Below are 20304 nucleotides of genomic sequence, written 5' to 3' on the forward strand. Positions count from 1 at the left end.
TTGAATAATTTCCACGGCACACCTGACGATCACTCACGGCACACTAGTGTGCCGCGGAACAGTGGTTGAAAAACACTGGTCTAACATGACAAAATGTAGTTACTGTCTGCGTGTTCTATGACTTTGTATTTTTATGTTATTTTGATGCAAAGCCCTTTGAAATGCCTTGTTGCTGAAATGTGCTGCTATACAAATAAACCTGACTGACTGAACTAGATTGATTAAGTTAACTTTCTCTGCCCAGACACAACATCTTATTAGAACAGTTCTTACGAACAATAAGGAATCTGATGGTCAGTGAGTTGTGGGTTTGATGAGCAAAGAAGCCAAACTAAAAAGGTGTCAGCAGCTGCTGGGATGAAGCGTCTGGGAGAGGATTCCTCTCAGACAGYCGCAAACTTCAGGCATCCAGAACTACGGTTCTGATCTAAAGGAAGATAGAGTGGAAACCACTTCATCACTGTGATCAGACACACAGTCTTTTCTTGAGGAAGCTAAAACTATGCAGGAGCTCATTTAAGTTTGGTGCAAGCTTACTGAAATACTGAAAGTATAGCAACTCATCTATATGAAAATATTGATGTTGATCCACTGTAGAACTTGTTCTAAGTCTAAGGCACTAGTGTGCCGCGGAACAGTGGTTGAAAAACACTGGTATAAATCACATGAGACAAACATACCGTTTCTTACAAACTCCTCTCAAGTTGCTTTTTTGGAGTGGCTCCTTTTCGCTGTCGTTGCCACGTTCTGTTCCTCCTCACCTTCCTTCGAAACAGCTTCAGCGTAGCTGTCACTGGTAAAACTACGTGGGGTCCCAGGAACACCGTTACTAATATTTTCAAAGCCTCGAGGGTCGTTCTCACTTTCAGAACGAAGCAGACCGAGGACTCTTCTGTTTCTCCGCGATTGTCTCATTCTCACAGTAATCTGTAAACAGATTTGAGTCCAAGTTAATCTGATGATTATTTGTGTGACTGAGCATGCACAAAGGGGGGAGATGAGGTCACAACACATCATATTGAAGAGGGTTAGGATAGGATGGCACGTTTCTCACCTGAAGTTAGAAAGACACACCTCACAGAAAGGCAAAACTGGTTTATGAAAACAACTGAACCTCAGGAGCAACTTTTAAACACTGATAATTATTATATTGAGGTAAGAAAAAATACTAAAGTGTTGTCTCTAGTAATATATTTAGAGTGACATTTATAGTACAATGAAGTTGGAAATGGAAATGCCCTCTGTAACTTTAGGGAGCTCCTGCACTTTCAGACACGCCCCCTTCAGCATGGCATCACAACAATGCTTCTCCACTCCATGATGCCATTCACAACCATCCTTAGGAGGGTTCGCCTGAGAAGTGGACGGGGCCAACTTGTATACCTCTCTTTCGTGTTGTAGTGTTTACATTTTGTTCAATTTGATTGTGCATTATTCTTCCTGATGCGAGTGGACGAAAATACACTGCGGATGCATCTAGCTTCGTGTGGACTATAGGCCTGGACTTTCACAAGACAATGAAAATTCAAATTGAATTAAAAATACTTTGCTGATCCCAAAGGAAGATCAAATAATGCAGCAATGCGCAAATACTTCAAAGCATAGGGCTTATTTAAAGCTTATTCAGATCCAGAGTAGTTCATTTTCTAACCTGCAGTGCTAGATTTGCCTTAACATTTGTTCAACACAATATACACAAAGTAGACACACGTTTTACCAAACGTTAAAGCAATTTAAGACAACAATGCTATAGAACCTAATAAAATCAAGCAGAACTTTCACCTTTTTGGTCGATCGCGGTGAACAGTAAGCAGTTCTGTTCAGTAACTGAACAGAAGTTCAGTTAGTTCAGCAGTTCAGTAAGCAGCAACTGCTCAGCTCCAGCAGAAATAAACACAGGTTGTCTTATGAAAACGTGCTGCTCAGCAAGAGTGCTGCTGATTGGTTATGATGGTCACGTGCAGCCTTAGCCAATCAGAGTTTGTTGACGCTCGGGTTCCAAAGCCCATAGACATAGGATATTGTATTATATTATATTATATTATATTATATTATATTATATTATATTATATTATATTATATTATATTATATTATATTATATTATATTATATTAGATATATTATTATATTTACCTTATTATATTATCCTTATATTATGTCTATGCCAAAGCCCGCGAATTCTTCATTTATTTTTTTAAATGGCGGAAAGCCAATAATTTTATATGTCCCGCCACCTACTAGATGACTGTATAACCTCACAGCCTCAGAACTAAAAAACCTTTTTAAGATAAAAGTTAAATTTAATAACTGCATCAATTGAATAATGATACTGAAAATTTAAAACAATTGATAACATTCATTAAAATGTAATTTTAAAAATCACATAAGTAAATAGTGTACATAATGAAAAATATATATATTTGTTCATGTTATGAAAGAATACTTTCCTAATAAAATAATTCTCAGATAAATGTTCAAATTTTTCATTCAATTTAACTGTTAAAACCAATTTGTGGTTCAGCTATGATAAATTATTTGGCTATTACTCTAAAAGGACCATCTTTAACTATAAATGACGTGACTTTACAGAAAATTTAATAAGAAGTTAATGACAAACTCCTCAATATTCTGTCTTTCTATCCTGAGAAGAAAACATTTATTAAAAAATAATATATCTCTTTAAAGAAAATCAGAATCAAATATCTTCTTTCCACTCCATTAAAAAGTAAAATAAATTAATGTCACAATTATGTATGTTTAACCTTATTAGAACTTTTTTCAAAAGAAAATAAAAATAAATACCAACTCTAGTGTGCTTTGAGACAACATTTCTATTGCAAGTTACATGTTTTTGTAAGGATTTTCAAAATTGGTTCTTGTATAAGAAATCTTTTCCACTTCAGCGTTTTGATAAAGGTTGGTCTTCAGTGAAATGACTGTAGCAACAATTTAATCTTTCTGGCTATTTTCCCTCACAAGTGCCAGTTTTAAAAAATATGCAAGATTTAAAAGTAAAATAACTTTATTTTACAGAGCACTTGATAAACGTTGCTTCAACACAAGAGTGCAGCAGACCGCAGCAGAATTTGTATTTTTTCAAATACAAATATTTGAAAAAAATCAATTAAGGTTTGAAATTCACTCTTACCTTGGTAATATTTTCTGTTTATTTCCCCCCCATTGTTTGTTTTGTATTTTAATAGACTGCTATTATTTAGGTAATTTTCTTTTTTGTGGAGAATGCCTAATCTTTAATAAAGATAAAAATAAACAGGAGAAGGTAGCAGCTCCCCCCGCTGGATGAAATACGTACAGCACCTGGTATTTCCATCCGGTTTCTCGTGCGCGCTCCCGCTGAAGACCCTGCTGTGGCGGGAAAATCGATAGCGCTGAAGCTAGATACGTTGCTGACCAAGTTTATGTTAGTTTACTTCGTTTTTTTGCTCATAAACATCAACCTGAAGAGATTATAAAGACCCGTTTAATTTAATGTTATAATTCAGCTCCTTAGTAAACTCTTAACTCGACGTTAGACTATTTTTTGTTGACGCTTAGCATTAGCATTAGCATTTTTTCTTTAACGTTTGTTTTCTTTTTTTAACAGTCAGAGGTTTTCAAAAATGGCAGCAAGAAAACAGATGAAGAAAAAGATACTAGAAGAGAAAACAGAGAAAAATGTTTATGATTTTCCTGCAGTAGATGATAAAAAGGAGCTCAGTGGCTCAGAGGATGACGTCAGGGAAGGTAAGGTAGCCGATTTCTGAAGATGGCGTCGTTTTTCACAGCTCTGAAAATTTACCAGCGTGTAAGATCAAAATGGGAGAAAATTAAACTAATGTGAATTTTTAACCCTTTTTTGTTCCAAGATGAAACTCCAATTGTGGACAAGCTATCAAAGAAAAGGCCTGCACCTGATTTTGATGAGGGAACAGCATGTGCCATGGGGTATATACATCTTTCACATTATTCTTCTTCACATATCAACTTTAGGTATTTAAAAATGATTGGTATCACATTGTATTGCTTTAAAAACAGTGTGAAGTGACAATATCAATACATTATGACACACATTATCAAGACAAAAAATATTTAATATTATTAGTTTCTGTAAAAATAAAAACTAATTAGATTAAATTCAATTGAGTTCCCAGCATTTATGCTGAATAATTGTACATGCTGAGTGTTTTCACTGGTTTATTTAACTGTCCCCCCCTCCTTTTCACTTATTTAGAAATGAGGTCCAGTCTATGTTGGAGAAATTTGGAGGTAAGCAGTTGGATTTTTGGTAATTTCTTGTTTACATTGATTAGATACCATCCATCCATCCATTTTCTTTCACCCTTGTCCCTGAGTGGGGTCGGGAGGGTTGCTGGTGCCCATCTCCAGCTAACGTTCCGGGCGAGAGGCGGGGTACACCCTGGACAGGTCGCCAGTCTGTCACAGGGCAACACAGAGACACACAGGACACACAACCATGCACACACACACTCACTCTTAGGGACAATTTTAGAGAGGTTTTTGGACTGTGGGAGGAAACCGGAGTACCCGGAGAAAACCCACGCATGCACAGGGAGAACATGCAAACTCCATGCAGAAAGACCCCAGGCCGGGAATCGAACCCAGAGCCTTCTTGCTGCAAGGCAACAGCTCTACCAACTGTGCCACTGTGCAGCCTAATAGATTTAGATACCCAAAAGGGAAAATTGCAAAGAAAATACACCGAAATAATATTTGTATTTTTATTACAATTATATTAAGTCCTGGTTCATGTTTATGACACCTGACTAAACAGATCCAGGAATTAGGATTTTTTTTATTTGTAAGTTACTTTAATTTTTTTAAAGGTTTTGGCCTCAGAAAGATAATCACAAACATGTAGGAATTATTTTCTGTTATACATACATGTGAAGAAGCAACAAGAGAGTTGAAAGGTGCTGGTTTCTACATCTACAAATGAAGACACCATCACTGATTAATTAAAAGTCAGAGGAGCAGGGTACTGTGTAAATGCATTAAAGATAATAATAACATTAATTTTCCTTGACCACTTTTAGTTTTAAACCAGGCCTTTCGAATAAGTAAGGTTCAGGCTGATTGAATCCTTTTCAGTTTCTAATAGCGGGGTGTTTAGCTGTTTCCTTACTGCTTACTAAACTGGAGGGTTGTTGTTGGGAATGGAAATCCCGATCGATGAATCATAATTTGTATTGACACACGGAGCATAAAATCAGCCAAGAAAAGCATTCAGACTTTACTTATTTTATTCACTTTCAGCGCTGAAAGGAGACGCTTTTACCATTACATCCGAGAAGAGTTTCTAAAAAAGTCTGTAGCGTCTGAGGAGAAAGAGGAGGGCAGCTGATTATATGGACTGAAGACACTCCCTGAAATCACACCATGTCTCTGTGGCCTGGGAAAACGTTTTTTTTTTTCGTGAGAAATGGACCTTAGTGTCTAACAGAATCAAACATGTAACTTTTTACTATGGGCCTTTGTCTACCAGCGTATGACTCTTTCTCGACCTTGGTAAAGCGTCTCAACATTGTCCAGGTATCCGTCTGAGTATTTTGCTTAAAAATACTCAGGTTCATTTACTTAAATGGGTCACAGAGAACAAACAACTGAGGCTGTGTTGTAAAATCTATATATATATATATTTTTTTGCCTTGTCATATGCCTTTTTTTGTCTTAATCAAGTTTAACTTCTGTTGTAGAATGGAGCTGTAGCTTTGTTGGTGCATTATGGCTTAGCTTAGATAGAAACACTCTGAATAAAAATGCTTCTCTGTCTTTTTCTTTACTTGTAGCTGATATCAGTAAAGTGATGCAGGCCAAGAAGAAACGCCTGGAATGTCTGACAAAAAACTACATGAAGGGAAGCCAGCACAAGCTGGAGCAGCTGTGGACCAACTACCATGGACAGAGGTTCTTCTTTCTGTAACTTTAAGAAAACTCAGAGAAGAACTGCTGAAGCACCAAATGCTTCGCATTGAGTAGTTCTCCAGACCTCCTGATAGACCTTTAAAATATGTTCTGGTTTTTTTTCTCCTGTTAGATGATCTCACAATGATTTAATAACATTCAGCTCCAGGCTCTGATGTGTCTTTTTTTCCATTTTGGATTCATACTTTGAGATTAGAAGACTTTATTGGCCCAAATAATTCATACATCAGCAACTGTAGAACAAAATATTCATTGGAAACTAACCAGCTGCAAAAAACTTTACGAAAAAACAGCAAAAACCCAAACAAAAACACAAAGGGATTATAGAAAGACTGGAGAACTCTACAAGAAATAGAAAGAAAATATGAACTGAATCAGGAATTTACTTTACAGCTAAACTATAAAAATGTTAAAGCAGTGAAAACATGGATTTATATTAGAGTTAGAATAGCAGGTGTGCTTTTTTTTCCAGATTTATCTTTGGGCTGCAACTAGCGATTATTTTACTAATCAATTATTCTATTGATTATCCTGTTGATTAATCAGATGAAAATAATTAGCACATTCTGCAGCTTTGTCATTAAGCTACTTTTTTAGATAAACACATCAAAAGATAAAAATAAACTATTAAATTCTTTTCAATATTTTATTAACTAAAATGCAGTAACGTATCATTCCTTTAGTTTATGTTTGATCACTTTTAGCAAACTTTTAGCTAAAAAATACTTCTAGCATCAAAATCTGAACTTTCTGTTTGACCTAACATTAATACAGTGTAGGGCTGATCTATTGATTATGTTTTGGATCAATTGATTAATAATTGGATACCAAAAAGTAAATGTTTTTGTACAGTTTTGGCTTAATTATTGTTCTGAGTATGTTGTTCTTTCTGCAAACTGCCTTTTTAAGTCTCTATTCTCCAGTTAATGATTAATTGGCTACTAAATTAGATTATTTCAATAATCAATTAATCACCATTAATCTGATTAATCGTTTCAGCCCTAGTTAGTTTTGATGAGTTGATGTGGATCAGGTGACCTGTAGTTTTCGCTCTGAAAATGTTTTTTCCAGAGAATTATCTTTTTGAGTCTCTGTGCTCCAATTAACAATTAATTGATTACTAATTTAGTTGATAATTATCTCAATAATTGATTAATCACAATTAATTGTTTCAACCCAACTTTATAAGCTTTATTACATTGTATTTTCTGTAAAGGAAGAAGATGACCCAGCAGTACCATCAGCAGGTTTCTTCTGCGCTGCAGCAGTGGGAGGTTGAAGCTCAGCGAGCCGAGGAGCAGGAGGAGAAGCTCAATGTCAGTTTATCTACATTATGCCGCACTACAGGCTGCAAAAACACAATGTGACCAGTGTTTACATTGACTTTTTTCATTGCAAGAAGGATGGTATGACGGTTGTTTTCTGGTAGCTTCCATGATCTGTGAACATTTTGCTGAAGTTCTGTTTACTGACTGCACAGAGATTTTAAAAAGTCCCACATTCAATTCACAGCAAATAACAAAGATGGTTTGATTCTACAAAAACACGATGCTGACGGTTTTGCTTTGTGTTCACAGAATTTGTTTCGGCAGCAGCTGAAAGTCCTGCAGCAGGCCCGAGTCGTGCAGAACCAGAAGCTGAAAGCTGTCAGAGAGCTGTATGAGCAGTTCATGAAGGTGAGCCAATCAATAGCAATTCCTAACTCCATCCATCCATTTTCTTACACCCTTGTCCCTCAGTGAGGTTGGGAGGTGCTGGTGCCCATCTCCAGCTAACGTACCGGGCGAGAGGCGGGGTCACCCTGGACAGGTCGCCAGTCTGTCGCAGGGCAACACAGAGACAACAACCACACACACACACTCACACCTAGGGGCAATTTGGAGAGGCCAATTAACCTGACARTCATGTTTTTGGACTGTGGGAGGAAACCGGAGTACCCGGAGAAAACCCACGCATGCACAGGGAGAACATGCAAACTCCATGCAGAAGGACTGGGGCCAGGAATCGAACCCAGAACCTTCTTGCTGCAAGGCAACAGCTCTACCAACTGCGCCACTGTGCAGCCCCAATTCCTAACTCAGTGATGGCATCTTTGATGCTGCATGAGACTGGTTTTTAACTTTGTCTTGAATTATTACATTCAACTGTGCCGTCTTCTAGAGAGGTCAGCTTAAGAGTGACTAGGACAGCAAGTTATTAATTAGGCAATTATGACAATTAATCATGTAAAAATTTGGCATATTTTGCCATTTTCTGTAAAATATTGGAGATACATTTAAAGATTCAAACAAATAATTAAATTAATTTTTTAAAAAGCTATTTTGTTGCCTAAAATGCAATAACTCAGCATTTGTTTAGTGAACATTTTATTTTTGTAGCATCTGCAGCTAAAAAAATACTTATAACATTAAAATGTGAAAAGCTCAGCTCTTTCTGCTTGACTTAACATCAATGCAGTTTACAGCTGATTTTTTTAAAATTATTTTTCAGAATAACCAATAAATAACTGAATAGAAAAAGGTGCTTAATATGAGATTTTTTTTCACAGAATTTGAACTGTGTACTAAAGTACTAAATTACTTGATGGCTACTTCAATAATCATCATAATTTATAAATTTGTTAATTTGGTTGCTTCAGCCTAAAAAAAATGTCATACCCAAAATTAATTAATTATATTTCAGGAAGTACCAGGTAAGTGTGGGAATGTGGTGTTGGAGTATTTCACATGGTCCCCAGAAGACAAGAAAGACAAAAACAGTCAGAAACAACAACATTTAAGTTACTGATATTGAATATACAGCAGGCTGTTGACTTATGGACGGTAGTTTAATATATTGTCATTGTGTGACAGAACTGAACCTGCAGTTGCAGAAAGAAAATATTCTGTGACTTATTGAGAAAATATTTGTATTTTAGTCGTGACATCAAGTTTATGTGAAACAATAACCTGACGTTTTGCTGTTTGCCTCCAGAACATGGAGGACATGGAGAAAAACCACGAGATGTTCCTGCAAGGAACGCAGCAGGAACTGAGGAAGGAGATGGCCACCCTGCAGAAGAAGATTCTCATGGACACGGTGAGATTTAGGCTGCATTCATACTCAGTCTGTTTTAATCAAACTCCAGTTTGTTTGTCTAGAAAGAGCATTTTGTTTTGTGGAGGTGTGAATACGCAACCAAACTGTGATGCGGATTAAAAAAGGGAATCCTGGTCCGTCTACAAACCTCGACCTCGGTTCAGTTGAAGTGAACTCTGGGGCGGTTTGAATGCCTATGTGAACGCCAAGCAGAGTGGAAACTGCTCCAAAAGCAGGCTTCAGACTATAGCACAGAGCATTCTGGGTAAATATAACCAAAACAAACGCAAGAGTCTAGCGGGAGAAATGACTTGTGGAGAAATCCTACAATCACTAAAATCTGACATCACTCTATTTTTGTTTACATTTACTGAAGAAGGTTAGTTGCGCTCAGTGTGTTTTTTAGATGTTCTTGTATCGTTTCCTTCAGTGGTTCATGGAGCAGCGCCCCCACAGGTGAGGAGGGAAACAGATTTTTCAAAGTAAATGTAACAAATGTTGCAACTTTTGTCCCCAATCAGGTGATAACACACTACAATTTTATATGCGCAAATATACTGGGCAAAATATTGCAACTTCTGGCACCTGTGACCAGGTAACAAGTCCAGAACAACTTGGATGCATTTCTAAGTTCCTCAGGATTTCTTGGTTTGGCCTCAGAAATGGCATATTCGATCGATGTCTCTAGGATTAGATCTTAATCCAATGTCATTGAATTAAGATCCACGGTTTGGGCTGACCACTTCTTAACTTTCATCTTGTAGGTCCGGAGCCAAGGTGCTGATTACTTACCTGCTTGTTTGGGTTATCATCAGGTTCAAACTTTAATTTTAAGGTCATTTTCTTTTCCAGCACAAAGCAAAATGGCCGTCTGGTAGATAATCTCTACCAAAAACAGTTGTTGTTATCAGTGTGGACTGTTTTATTATTTTTTCCTTTTTGTCTGTGTTGGGAGTTGTAAATCAAATAAAATGCTTTCTCCGCTCGGGTTCTGACGCCATATTGTCATGTGTTTCCACAGCAACAGCAGGAGATGGCCACAGTCCGCAAGTCACTGCAGTCCATGCTCTTCTAACCTGCCGTTACCATGGCGACCGTTCCAGTGTTTGAGTTCGTTGTTCCTTAATGCAGTAACATTTCGGTTTCTAAACCACCTCAATGTTTATTTTAATAATTTCAGATTTTTAAAAGATGATGCAGTTTGTTTCAGCCCCTCTCACTGTGCTTTGTTTTTATCGCCAGCAGGTGGCGCTGTGTTAATATATGAAGTCATTTTGTAAAGATGAGCTCTGTTGAGTGCCTGTTAAATGTCACAATAAAAATGTAATGTTTAAGTGTTTTGGTTGCTTTTGTTTTTAATAGTATTTAACTTGTCACCCAAGTAAAAAAATATACATATTTTTAGCTATTTGAGACCCAGAAGTGTCTGAAAAGTCCCAACAGGGAGAGGCTCACTCAGGTCGGCCATTTTGTAAGGAACGGCCTTGTCAGTCAGACACAACAGACCAACTTCAGCTTAGTGAACCCACCTGTGTGGAATCATGTCATATAGAGGTTGGGTGCTGTTCAATATTTTATAGTTTTATCTTTGACATTTTACATTAAATATGATTTATTCATTGATTTTCTTTACAGTGGAGAAAATGCTAAAATTGACAATTCTTGCAATACTTTCAATTTTGGATAAATGTCTCAGGTTATGCATCTGGATGTGACGGTTTCCCTCCCTTCTTCTTGCTAAGTTGTTCCAGCTCTGTCAGGTTTCATGGGGATCAGCTGTGAACAGGTCTGGGCTTTGACTAGGCCACTCCAAAACATACACTTTGTTGTCTTTAAACAATTTCTGTGTAGCTTAAGCTTTAGGAAGTGAAATATTTACTCCAGCCATTTTACCTTCTATCTTTACAGCCTGCTGCAGAGAAGCATCTCCACAGAATGATGCTGCCACTACCATGCTTCACAGTGGGGATGGTGTTTGGTGTCTTTCAAACATATAGAATCTTTAATGGCCAAAACACTCAGTTTTTGCCTCATCAGAACAAATAACTTGATTAGGACTTAGCTAAACTCCAGGGGTTGAGTTTTTATTTATCCATCCCCTGACTTATACTTTTCAATAAAAGTTTTTTTTGACCTGCTGAAGACTGTTCTTCAGTCTTCATGCTTCCAGACACAAGTGTCTTTGTACTGCAAACACTTGATAAGGTGATCACCGTTCCACTCATTGTGAGATTACTGGCACCAGTTGGCTGGACCTTTGTTAAATTAGGTCAGTCATTTTAAAGAGGGTGAATATTGTATGCAATCACTTATTTTATGTTAAATATGTCTATCAGTTGTCACTATTTTATAGCAACCAGGCTCCATTTGACATTTAAGATTCTTTTGTAATTTTTTCTTTTGCCAAAAAAAACAATTTTTGTTGATCAAAACTGGTTGTTTTGAGTCTTATGCTGAAAGTTCAGCATATCATTCAGAATTTAAGCTCCACAATTCTTCAACAAAAGCACATTCATGTTGTCTGGTGTAAAAAAAAAAGAGTTATAAATTAGATTATTTTGTGTAAGAGCTGAAAATGAATCAAGGACATTAAATACAAAAAATAGATAAAATGCAGTTGGCTTTCATACCAAACGGAAATTATTTCTGTCTTAAACTTTTGAGAAAAAAATAATTGTTTCAGGTTATGCATCTCCTTTGTTTCAGTCTGAATTCGGTGAGAACTTTACTAATAAATAAATCTATAAATGTAATCGAATTTTGTTTTCTTTCTTATGTCATAATGAAACCGAAAGACTTTTATTATGAAGGGGGATTTTTCGGTACTTTCTCCCCAGAGTGTTACCGGAAGTAGGATACCTTATTTTGAAAGGGACTTTCTGTTGTCAGCTAAGCGGCGGTTCTCAGACTGTATGTCCGTTCAGAAACCGAAAAAAAGGCAGAAATTGAAGGTAAACTCATTTTTAATCTCATCATGTTTTCTGCTCTGGCGAAGGCAGTGAAGTTTAATTAATCTCTGATGTTTTAATTGTCTTGTTTGTCATTAAAACGCTCATTAATGAGCCTGGTGCAGCTAACTGGGCTAGCTATCACTGAAGCTACTTTCAGTTTAAAATGAATTATTTTCTGTTTTTAAAAACAAATTTTTATTTGAGGTATCAGTTCGGCAGGTATTTCAGGTTTTTTACCGGTTTAAATCTGGTTCTCTGCTACAGGCGACCTGCTCTTTATCCTCGTCACCATGCCGTTGATATGAGACTGAGCCGCAGGTGATTGGTCAGTTTGGAGACAGGTTTGTGAAACGCGATGGCTGAGAGGTTCCCTGCCAGCCCTGGTTCTTCAGAACCGGACAGCCCCGGAGGTCTGAACCGACGATGTCTGCTGGAACCCACAGAGAACCTGTTCAGTGATCTGTCCGTCATTGTCCCAGAAACCCCCAGGTACAGACACACAGTTGTTTTTGTTTCGCTGTCAAACTGCTGCTCATCTCTGGCTGTAGTTTCAGACCTATTTAAACCAGATTCGGTTCGGTTTGTTGATTCTGGGTCACAAATTTTAGTTCAGAGTTTTGTCCATTTTGTGAACACACAGCTATCACAAAATGTACAAGGTTTCCTTTCTTGAGTCTAATCTGTTAAGATTTAAAGATGGCACAGTTTGACAGATGGAATATGGAAAGTAGGCGTGGGCGATATCGCGATATTTTGTGGTACTACTGTGACAATAGAAATGATTTAAAAAATGCAAATTATTACTTACTTTTTTTTAGGTAACAGTATGTCTGACACAAATATATGTGCCCCAAACACAAATATTGTTCTTTAAAAACACTCCCATCTGAAACTGAGTTCTTCAGGAGACCTCTTATTTATTTATTTATTTAAAGTGTGATTTTTATATTACTAAGCTGCACACAGTAACTGCATTTAGTCATATTTTCAAATTTACTTTTATTTTCCATGCTCTTGTAGAACAGTGGGTGGAGAAAATGGCAAAAGTAGCATTTCCAATCATACTACAAGTGTTTTCTTTTTTCTTAAGGCTGATAACTGAAATTTGTCATAACATTGATAAATCAAAATTTTTATCGTAAGAAATTTTTCATAATAAATGCTCAAACATGAGTTATTCTCCATGTTAACTAGTTTTAGACTGCAGCTGAAGGCCACAGAAATGTCAAGCTCACAGCCAGTTGGTTCTGTTTCTTTTTCTCCAGCCCACAGCTCGGCAAACGGAGGAGACACCGCCGTACTGCGGAGGATCTTTACAGCCCTGTGAGTCCCGTTCTGGCTGAAAATGATGTTTTATCACAATATTTGCAGTGCTACATGTCATAGAACACAGTCAACAATTGAAACATTACATTTCGCTAAATGCCATCGTTACACATGAAAATGTTGATTTATATTTCACTTATTATGTTTCTAAAGCATAACAACCAGGTGGGTTTTTTGTTTAGATTTAAAGGAACTCAGTGTTTCGGCTGTTTTGCAGTTTTCTGGAAGTTTGTTCCAGATTTGTGGTGCATAGAAGCTGAATGCAGCTTCTCCATGTTTGGTTCTGGTTCTGGCTGCAGGACCAGAACTGGACGATCTGAGAGGTTCTGGAAGGTTGCTATGACAACAGCAGATGTATTGTGGTCCTAAACCGTTCAGTGATTTATAAACTAACAGCAGGATTTAAAGTCTATTCTCTCAGCTAGAGACAACCAGTGGAAGGACTTTAGAACTGGGTGATGCATTTTACCTTCCTGCTTTTAGTCAGAACACCAGCAGCAGCTTTCTGGATCAACTGATAATTTTTTAAGCAGACCTGTGAAGAAGAATGATAAATGCTTAGTCAGCGTTCTCTCTCTGTTTAGGGACCTCAGGTGGCGGCCGGCGGCGCTCCAGGACCAGAGAAGTCCATAGGGCCCGGCGAAGGTTTTCCACGTAAATCTAAGCGCCGGCGACTGGTCAACCCGAGTGTTGGCTTCGTTCCAGCATCATCTCTCAGGAGTTTTTCTCTGGGCGGCTGGCTGGAAACCCCGTCCTCCTCATCATCTTCTTCCTCCTCGTCTTCGTCGTCTTCGTCGTCTTCCTCCTCCTCTGTCTCCTACCTCACTCCAGAGTCGGTCCTCAGGTCAAACCGGATTGACGCGTCAGCTTCAGCGTCTCCCCCCGCAGCAGCATCCTCATCCAGCTCGCTGTCCTTCCTCACCGAAGAGGAGAGGAAATGGCTGAACGAAGGACAAGGAGACGCCTCACTAGGTCAGGACACGGCGGCGCTCAGTGATAAGACTTAAACATTAAACTTCATGAATTCATGCCAGATTTAAGTAAATTTCTTTTTTCTCACTTTATTTTCTAAAAAGGATATGACAGAAAATATGTTCAAAAATGGCTTTTATTTCAGTAATCCCTTTTATGAGAAGCATTTTGGAGGTTTAATTGGATTAATTGATTATGGAAATAGTCGTCAACTAATTTAGTGATCGATTAATCATTAAGTACAGACTTAAATAAAAATTTTGCTGAAAAACCCCCAAACATTTTCAGAGCAGTACTAACTAGAGCTGAAACAAGTAATTGGATTAATTGTGATTATTGAAGTAGCTAATCAAGTAGCTAATTACTAAATTAGCTGTCAGCTGTCAGTTTAATCATTAACTGGAATATAGAGTCTTAAAAAAAAGACAATTTCCTGATGGAACAAAAATATTCAGAGCAGAAATTAATCCAAAACTGTACAAGAAATATTTGCATTTAATTGTTCCTAGGGCTGGACAATAAATGAGTTTTTTGAATTTTTGGTTTTTGAAGATTTAACTTTTAGCAAATCTGGATTTTCTTTCCACCGATGCACTCATTTAGTTTCCATAGTTCAGAATCAAACAAGATGGCTACCCTGTGCTGACATCATTCTGAAGTATGGAAACCAAAAGGGTGCATCGGTGAAAAAAATCCACATTTTCCAAAAACTTAATCTTCAAAAATCCAATAAATCAATAAGATCGATTTGTCTCCCAGTCGTAGGTCAGAGTTTGGACAATAAAGCTGCACCTGAAGCTTCGTAGCTTCATCTGTCTGTCTGTCTGTGCTGCAGACGTGGTGGAGCAGATCGTCATCAGCGACGATGAGGAGGCGACTGTTCGCTCGTTACAGGTGAAGGAAGACGAGGCGCTGGCGCGGAGCCTGCAGGTGGGACTTCCTTACTTCCTGCTGCAGACTCCCAGCAGCTCACCTGAACAGGTGGGACTAACTTCCTGTTTTGGTTTTGTTTTGTTTCAGGCTCAGTTCGACCATGAGGAGTCGCTCAGCAGACATCATCATCACAGCCATCATCTTCATCATCTTCATCAGCAGAGCCACCAAAGGGTGAGGCGAATGATTTATCAAAATAAAATGTCTGCATATTTAAACCTGATTGTTTTATTTAGTGTTGGTTGTAGAGCAGTGTGCAAAGTGCAGCCCGGCTTTTTTATCGGTCGTATTTAACAATGGAAAATGTTAAATAGGACATAAAGTATTTGCATTTTTATAACCAAAAGTTTATAATAAGTAGAACACAGTCTATCTGGAAACTTTACTAAAAAGTCAACTTTGTGGGCATCCAGATCGGCTTTTATTTATTTTATTAAACTTTACTAAATATAGTGAATGTTTTGAAAGGAAGTGACACAAAACCTGTTCTTATAACTGAAAATAAAAATTTGTCCAGTTGACTTCAAAAGAATTTGGAAACTAGATGTTTCCTTTAATACAGCAAATTTGCACACACAAAAAAAACAAAACATTCTTTGAAAAAAAAAAAAGTAACGTATTCGTGGTTACGATCCAGTTGGATCTCTGACAGTCAGCTCCTGCTGTTTGGTTTAACCCGGTTCTGGTTCTGGTGTTGACGGTGCTTCTCTCTGTGTGCAGTGTTACTCCTACATGCAGCCCAGCTGGATGTCTCAGGTGTTGGCCGCCGTCTCTCCTCTGGTTGGATTCGAAGATGGTATGATCAGAAAGTCTTTTTAACTAATTTCTGCTGTATAAACAGCATTAGCTGCTTTTCCATTACAAATTAGCACAAAACTTTGTTGAAAAAAATCATAAAACAATTTTGCTATTGCTGTGTTTACATTTAATTAGAAACAATAAAATAACATGTTAAGTTTGTTTACACAATAAGTCATTAACAAACATGCTAGGTTTAGGTTTAGATCTTAAATGCAAAATGTGTTTTTTTGCATGGTTTTGTCCTAATTACAGCTCTGAGTGTGTTATTTCAGTAAATGATTTGTTTTAGAGTCTCTACACTTCAGTTAACAATTAAGTACTACATTAGTTGACGACTATTTCAATAATCGATTAATTTGATAAATCGTTTCAGGACACTAAAACTTTTTGAAAGTAATCATATTACAAATCATAGAGATGATATAAACTAGCATCTGATTTGTTCATGTTTTAACCAATGCACCTGGTGTGTTTCCATAGATCTGATTGGTCAGCACAGGCGGCGTGGGCGGAGCCGAAGGAGGAGCAGGGTACCCGACTTCGCAGAAGATCTCCAGGGGAACGACTACGAGGTGAGAAACCGACCCGAACCCAACGTCGTCTCTGAACAACGGCGTTTGTTTTTTTGTTTTTTTTTTCTTTTTGTAAAGTTCCAGAAGGTTCCCCTCAGAGCAAGGAGCCATGGAAACGCCTGGTTTCCGTGGTAACCGCGGTGAGGGGTCTCAGTCTGGATTCCTTTCTTCTCCTCTCAGGCTCTCCTGGAGTTCGAAGAGCGGCAGGGCACCGTTGTGTCAAAGAAAATGAGTCGCAGGGAAATCCAGAGGTTTCCAACCAAAAACTTCTGCTCTGCGACCAACAGCGGGAACACCCAGTGAGTCCAGAACCCGGTCCGGTCCAGTCCGGTCCGACCCGACCCAATCTGAACTGGAAGATTTAACCCGCCTCTCTGTTTCACCCGTCCGCAGGTGTCAGATATGTTTCTGCGAATACGCTGACAAGGACAAGCTGAGGATGCTGCCCTGTTTCCATGACTACCACGTCCAATGCATCGACAGGTGGTTAAAGGTACAGGCACAGAGAAAACCAACACCCAAGTTCTTATTGTCAAGTTGTCGAGTTTACAGTAATTATCTCCAAACTCTTAGAATATATAACGCGTAACGGTTATTTTAGTAAATGATTATTTTATCGATTATTCTGATGATTAATCGCACATTTTCCAGGGTTTTCATTTAAACACTTGAGCCTTTTTTTATATATATATATTATTATAAATGTATTAGAAAATGTGACTAAACAATTCAGTTCCGTTTAGTGAAAAGGGAAATATTTTATTCCCTAAAATGCAGCAATATATTATTCTGTTGATCAATTGCAGCTAAAAAAATACTTCTAACATAAACATATGAAAAGCTCATCCAGTTCTGCTGGTCTTGACATCAATTAACTGATTAGTAATTGGATTATAAAGGTGCTGAATTGAAGATTTGTTTATTTATTTTACAGAATTTGAACCAGGTGAAGCTAAACCAATGATAGTTGAAGAGTTTTTTGTAGCACATTTACAGACAGAGAAGATTTTTCATCTTTTTGTAGTTTCGGTTTAATTGTCTTTAGATCTTGTTCTTTCAGCAAATGTCCTTCTTTTGAGTCTGTGTATTCCAGTTGACAATCCCTAAGTTGGTAAACATTATTTAAATAATCAATTAATCATGGTTAGTCATTTCAGCCTTAATTGTTTTCCATTTTATGTAAAGCTTTTAATTTTTTAATTTTTTTAATTTTTGTCTGACTCGACAGTTTTTTCCCCACACAACAAAAAATTTGGACACGCCCGATTTAGATAAACCCTGCTGATTTTGTAACAGAGTGAGATGTCTGTCTGTGATGAACATCTCTGTGTTAACCTGCCTGTTTCCTCCCGACAGGACAACTCCACCTGTCCGATCTGCAGGGCCAACCTGGCTGATGGAGACTCTCTAGCGCCCCCTACGATGTGACCCGAAACTCCTCCCCGTTTTCTGAAGAATAACTGATACATTATTTTTAGACTGTTATTCCTTTTGTGTTTTTTTTTGTTTTTTTGGGTTTTTTTTTTTATATATTAAACTCTGCAGGGTCGGTTGAAGCTGCTGTTGATTAATCTGTTCTTAAATAAAAATGTTTCTATTTTCTCTTTTTTCTATGCGAGTCTTTGCGGAGCGTCTTCACTCCTCGTAGTAACGTTTCTTCATCGCCCGGTACTTCCTCAGGTAGTAGAGCGCCTCCAGCTCCCGCGCCACATACTCCCCCCGGGCGATCATGGCCTTGATCTGCTCCGGGTCCTGGACGGACTTGTTCTTGGTAAACGCCGCTCTCAGACGGTCCCTGAAGTAGTCACCGCCTTTCGGGTATTCCCGGCCGAGGTAGAGGAGCTGAGGATGAAGATTGGTGAATAAAATTTAAAGGGGACTTATTCATATTTTGCATATTTTTGTACTTCCATTTTGGTCTCAACTGCTTCTAAAAACACCCAGCTGTTTTTTGGCAATAAGTTAAAAAAAAATTTGGTGTCTGGAAAATGAGCCATTAAAAAAACAAACCCTAATAAATCTAGCAACCCTAGAAAAACTCTGCTCATTACCTAGCAACCCTGGCAGAACCCTGCCGGTTACCTAGCAACCCTAGCTGAGTTCTAGCACGTTTGGTCAGCTGGTTTTACCGTTGTATGCACTGTACAATGGCTGCTGGAAAAGAGAAGTGTTTTGTTGTTGACTTACCATCCAGAAACTACTTGCTAAATTATTCTTGTTGGTTGTTCCGGAGTTTCTATTTCTGCTTTTCAAAGATGTACGGTTGTACAGTATAACTGTTTATCTGTTTGCAGCCATTTTCACATGTCGGTGTAAAACGCTTGGTTAGCGATGTAGCCATCAGCAGCTTATTTGGATTTAAAGTTACAAGAGCCCTAAAACAGCTCAAAATAAGGAGAACTGAGTAGACAAACGAGACCTAACATGTTCAAAGAAGCATATCAGGTCACCTGTAAAGTGCCTCCATCTTTGTGCTGTCTCAGGTTGTTTTATTACATTAGAACTAGAATAAGGGGTCATATTTTGCTTGATGATCATGAGAAAAAAAGTTAAAGTGCAATAGAACCGTCACATTTGGACCTCTGATTCACTCTGAGCTTTTTAAAGTCCTAACAAATCACAGATGTGACTCTAAACTCTCCATTCATTAAATAAATAGAAATCACAAGGAGCTTATTGGATGTTCTGTGTCTTCACCTTAGTGACTTCACTGATAATCTGTCAACTGATTGGTTAATAACGAGGAACTGAAAACTCACGTTCTTGTAGAGCCGAACCACCTCAGACCGCAGAGGGTTGGCCATCATCCAAAGAGCTGCGAAACAAAACGGCAGGAATTTATCTGAAGTTTCTGTTGAAATGGACCAGAAAATAAGTCAATATTTTGCATTTCTGCACCAGGCACGTTCTCTCTGCAGTGGAGACGGCATTCGGTTCGTTCAGATTACATGTAAAAGGATATTTTTGTACTACGGTGAAGGTTAAACAGCTGTTCGAGCAGGAAGTTCACACAGTTGGCTCAGTTGGACTCAGGATAGTTACAAAATGACGACTACTCTGTCCAGTTAAAACCAGCAGCTTCTCACCTGTCCAGGTGACCTCCGGACTCTCCGGTCAACCCGGAAAATGATTTGGTTCGCCTTCTGTTTACAACCGTTTGTGTGGAAAATAAACTTGGGGTGGACCGCTCAGACAGACTGATTTAAAGTTCAAACTTTATCTGTAAATCTGATCCTTGAAAAAAAGCTGAATCTGGAACTCCGAGTAAACAACCAAAGAGTAGCGAATATCAAGATGGTAACCTCCTGAAACGGACACAAAAAGGCCGACGACGACAAAACTGGTACAGACAGCTGAGAATCAAAGAGCCGCGAAGGTTGGATGGTAATCTTCCAAACACTGACCCAAACGTCTAAAAATGTAAGTGACGAACGTGAAGCTAATGAGTTTTGAAGCGTAGCTACTTGCATTAACTTACGTAAATAACTTGTTAAACGTAATTCTACGAGTAGTTTTAGTAGTTATGCCATACTTTTTAATTGTACTTGAATAGTGTTATAAAATATGTAGTGGTGGGACTCGATAAAACATTTTTTATCGAAATGAATCGCATGTTACTAGAAAACCCAGACGTTGGGAACAGAGTCCCGAAGGTTTGGATGATAATCCTCCAAACTCCGACCAAAACTCGAATTGAATTGAAATAAAAGCATTAAATGTAAACTTCT

General features: G+C 38.0%; 3 protein-coding genes and 2 long non-coding RNA genes across 8 annotated transcripts in view; 2 read left to right on the top strand and 3 right to left on the bottom strand.

Moving 5' to 3' along the window:
- The window catches only part of LOC108166379 (uncharacterized), a 19804-nt gene extending 17895 nt beyond the window's left edge, over positions 1 to 1909 (bottom strand). The window contains exons 1-2 of the long non-coding RNA XR_001776730.1: positions 1783 to 1909; positions 681 to 927 (exon numbers count right to left, since the gene is read on the bottom strand). This is a non-coding gene — a long non-coding RNA (uncharacterized LOC108166379). The remainder of the gene's footprint in view (positions 1 to 680; positions 928 to 1782) is intronic.
- A 1700-nt stretch (positions 1910 to 3609) lies between these two features.
- Positions 3610 to 10355, top strand: sycp3 (synaptonemal complex protein 3). Its single transcript, XM_008412603.1, has 8 exons — positions 3610 to 3744; positions 3867 to 3945; positions 4232 to 4266; positions 5808 to 5925; positions 7160 to 7259; positions 7521 to 7619; positions 8917 to 9021; positions 10043 to 10355. The coding sequence occupies exons 1-8, from the start codon at positions 3621 to 3623 to the stop codon at positions 10094 to 10096; spliced, it is 714 nt and encodes a 237-aa protein (XP_008410825.1). The 5' UTR covers positions 3610 to 3620; the 3' UTR covers positions 10097 to 10355.
- Positions 10356 to 11861: 1506 nt separating this feature from the next.
- Positions 11862 to 18178, top strand: LOC103466782 (E3 ubiquitin-protein ligase RLIM). 3 transcript variants are annotated; one of them, XM_008412613.1, is made up of 10 exons: positions 11862 to 11972; positions 12237 to 12461; positions 13238 to 13295; positions 13883 to 14270; positions 15106 to 15377; positions 15924 to 15999; positions 16485 to 16576; positions 16757 to 16875; positions 16970 to 17069; positions 17933 to 18178. In XM_008412613.1, the coding sequence occupies exons 2-10, from the start codon at positions 12328 to 12330 to the stop codon at positions 18002 to 18004; spliced, it is 1311 nt and encodes a 436-aa protein (XP_008410835.1). In that variant the 5' UTR covers positions 11862 to 11972; positions 12237 to 12327; the 3' UTR covers positions 18005 to 18178. The 3 variants fall into 3 exon arrangements, with proteins under 3 accessions (XP_008410835.1, XP_008410836.1, XP_008410834.1); XM_008412614.2 differs by having other exon boundaries at positions 15106 to 15200; positions 15291 to 15377; positions 16970 to 18178; XM_008412612.2 differs by having other exon boundaries at positions 16970 to 18178.
- LOC103466781 (uncharacterized) lies at positions 15606 to 16557 on the bottom strand. The gene is made up of 2 exons (XR_533983.1): positions 16468 to 16557; positions 15606 to 15980 (listed from the first exon to the last, which is right to left on the bottom strand). It is a non-coding gene; the product is annotated as an uncharacterized LOC103466781 (long non-coding RNA).
- On the bottom strand, positions 17264 to 19925 carry lyrm5b (LYR motif containing 5b). 2 transcript variants are annotated; one of them, XM_008412610.2, is made up of 3 exons: positions 19663 to 19925; positions 19336 to 19391; positions 17264 to 18418 (listed from the first exon to the last, which is right to left on the bottom strand). In XM_008412610.2, the coding sequence occupies exons 2-3, from the start codon at positions 19381 to 19383 to the stop codon at positions 18212 to 18214; spliced, it is 255 nt and encodes an 84-aa protein (XP_008410832.1). In that variant the 5' UTR covers positions 19384 to 19391; positions 19663 to 19925; the 3' UTR covers positions 17264 to 18211. The 2 variants fall into 2 exon arrangements, with proteins under 2 accessions (XP_008410832.1, XP_008410833.1); XM_008412611.2 differs by lacking the exon at positions 19663 to 19925 and adding an exon at positions 19475 to 19654.
- Between the last annotated feature and the right edge of the window lie 379 nt (positions 19926 to 20304).

Source organism: Poecilia reticulata, linkage group LG6, assembly GCF_000633615.1.
Source record: "Poecilia reticulata strain Guanapo linkage group LG6, Guppy_female_1.0+MT, whole genome shotgun sequence".
Classification (NCBI taxonomy): Eukaryota; Metazoa; Chordata; class Actinopteri; order Cyprinodontiformes; family Poeciliidae; genus Poecilia; species Poecilia reticulata.

Excerpts from the sequence above, each read along its gene's own strand:
- LOC103466782 (XM_008412612.2), top strand. The coding sequence starts at position 12,328 with ATGGCTGAGAGGTTCCCTGCCAGCCCTGGTTCTTCAGAACCGGACAGC. Across the intron at positions 13,296-13,882 it reads CGGAGGATCTTTACAGCCCT|GGACCTCAGGTGGCGGCCGG; the intron begins GTGAGTCCCGTT and ends CTCTCTGTTTAG. Across the intron at positions 15,378-15,923 it reads ATCAGCAGAGCCACCAAAGG|TGTTACTCCTACATGCAGCC; the intron begins GTGAGGCGAATG and ends CTCTGTGTGCAG.
- lyrm5b (XM_008412610.2), bottom strand. The coding sequence starts at position 19,383 with ATGATGGCCAACCCTCTGCGGTCTGAGGTGGTTCGGCTCTACAAGAAC. Across the intron at positions 18,419-19,335 it reads TGGTTCGGCTCTACAAGAAC|CTCCTCTACCTCGGCCGGGA; the intron begins GTGAGTTTTCAG and ends CTTCATCCTCAG.
- sycp3 (XM_008412603.1), top strand. The coding sequence starts at position 3,621 with ATGGCAGCAAGAAAACAGATGAAGAAAAAGATACTAGAAGAGAAAACA. Across the intron at positions 4,267-5,807 it reads TATGTTGGAGAAATTTGGAG|CTGATATCAGTAAAGTGATG; the intron begins GTAAGCAGTTGG and ends CTTTACTTGTAG. Across the intron at positions 7,620-8,916 it reads TGTATGAGCAGTTCATGAAG|AACATGGAGGACATGGAGAA; the intron begins GTGAGCCAATCA and ends GTTTGCCTCCAG.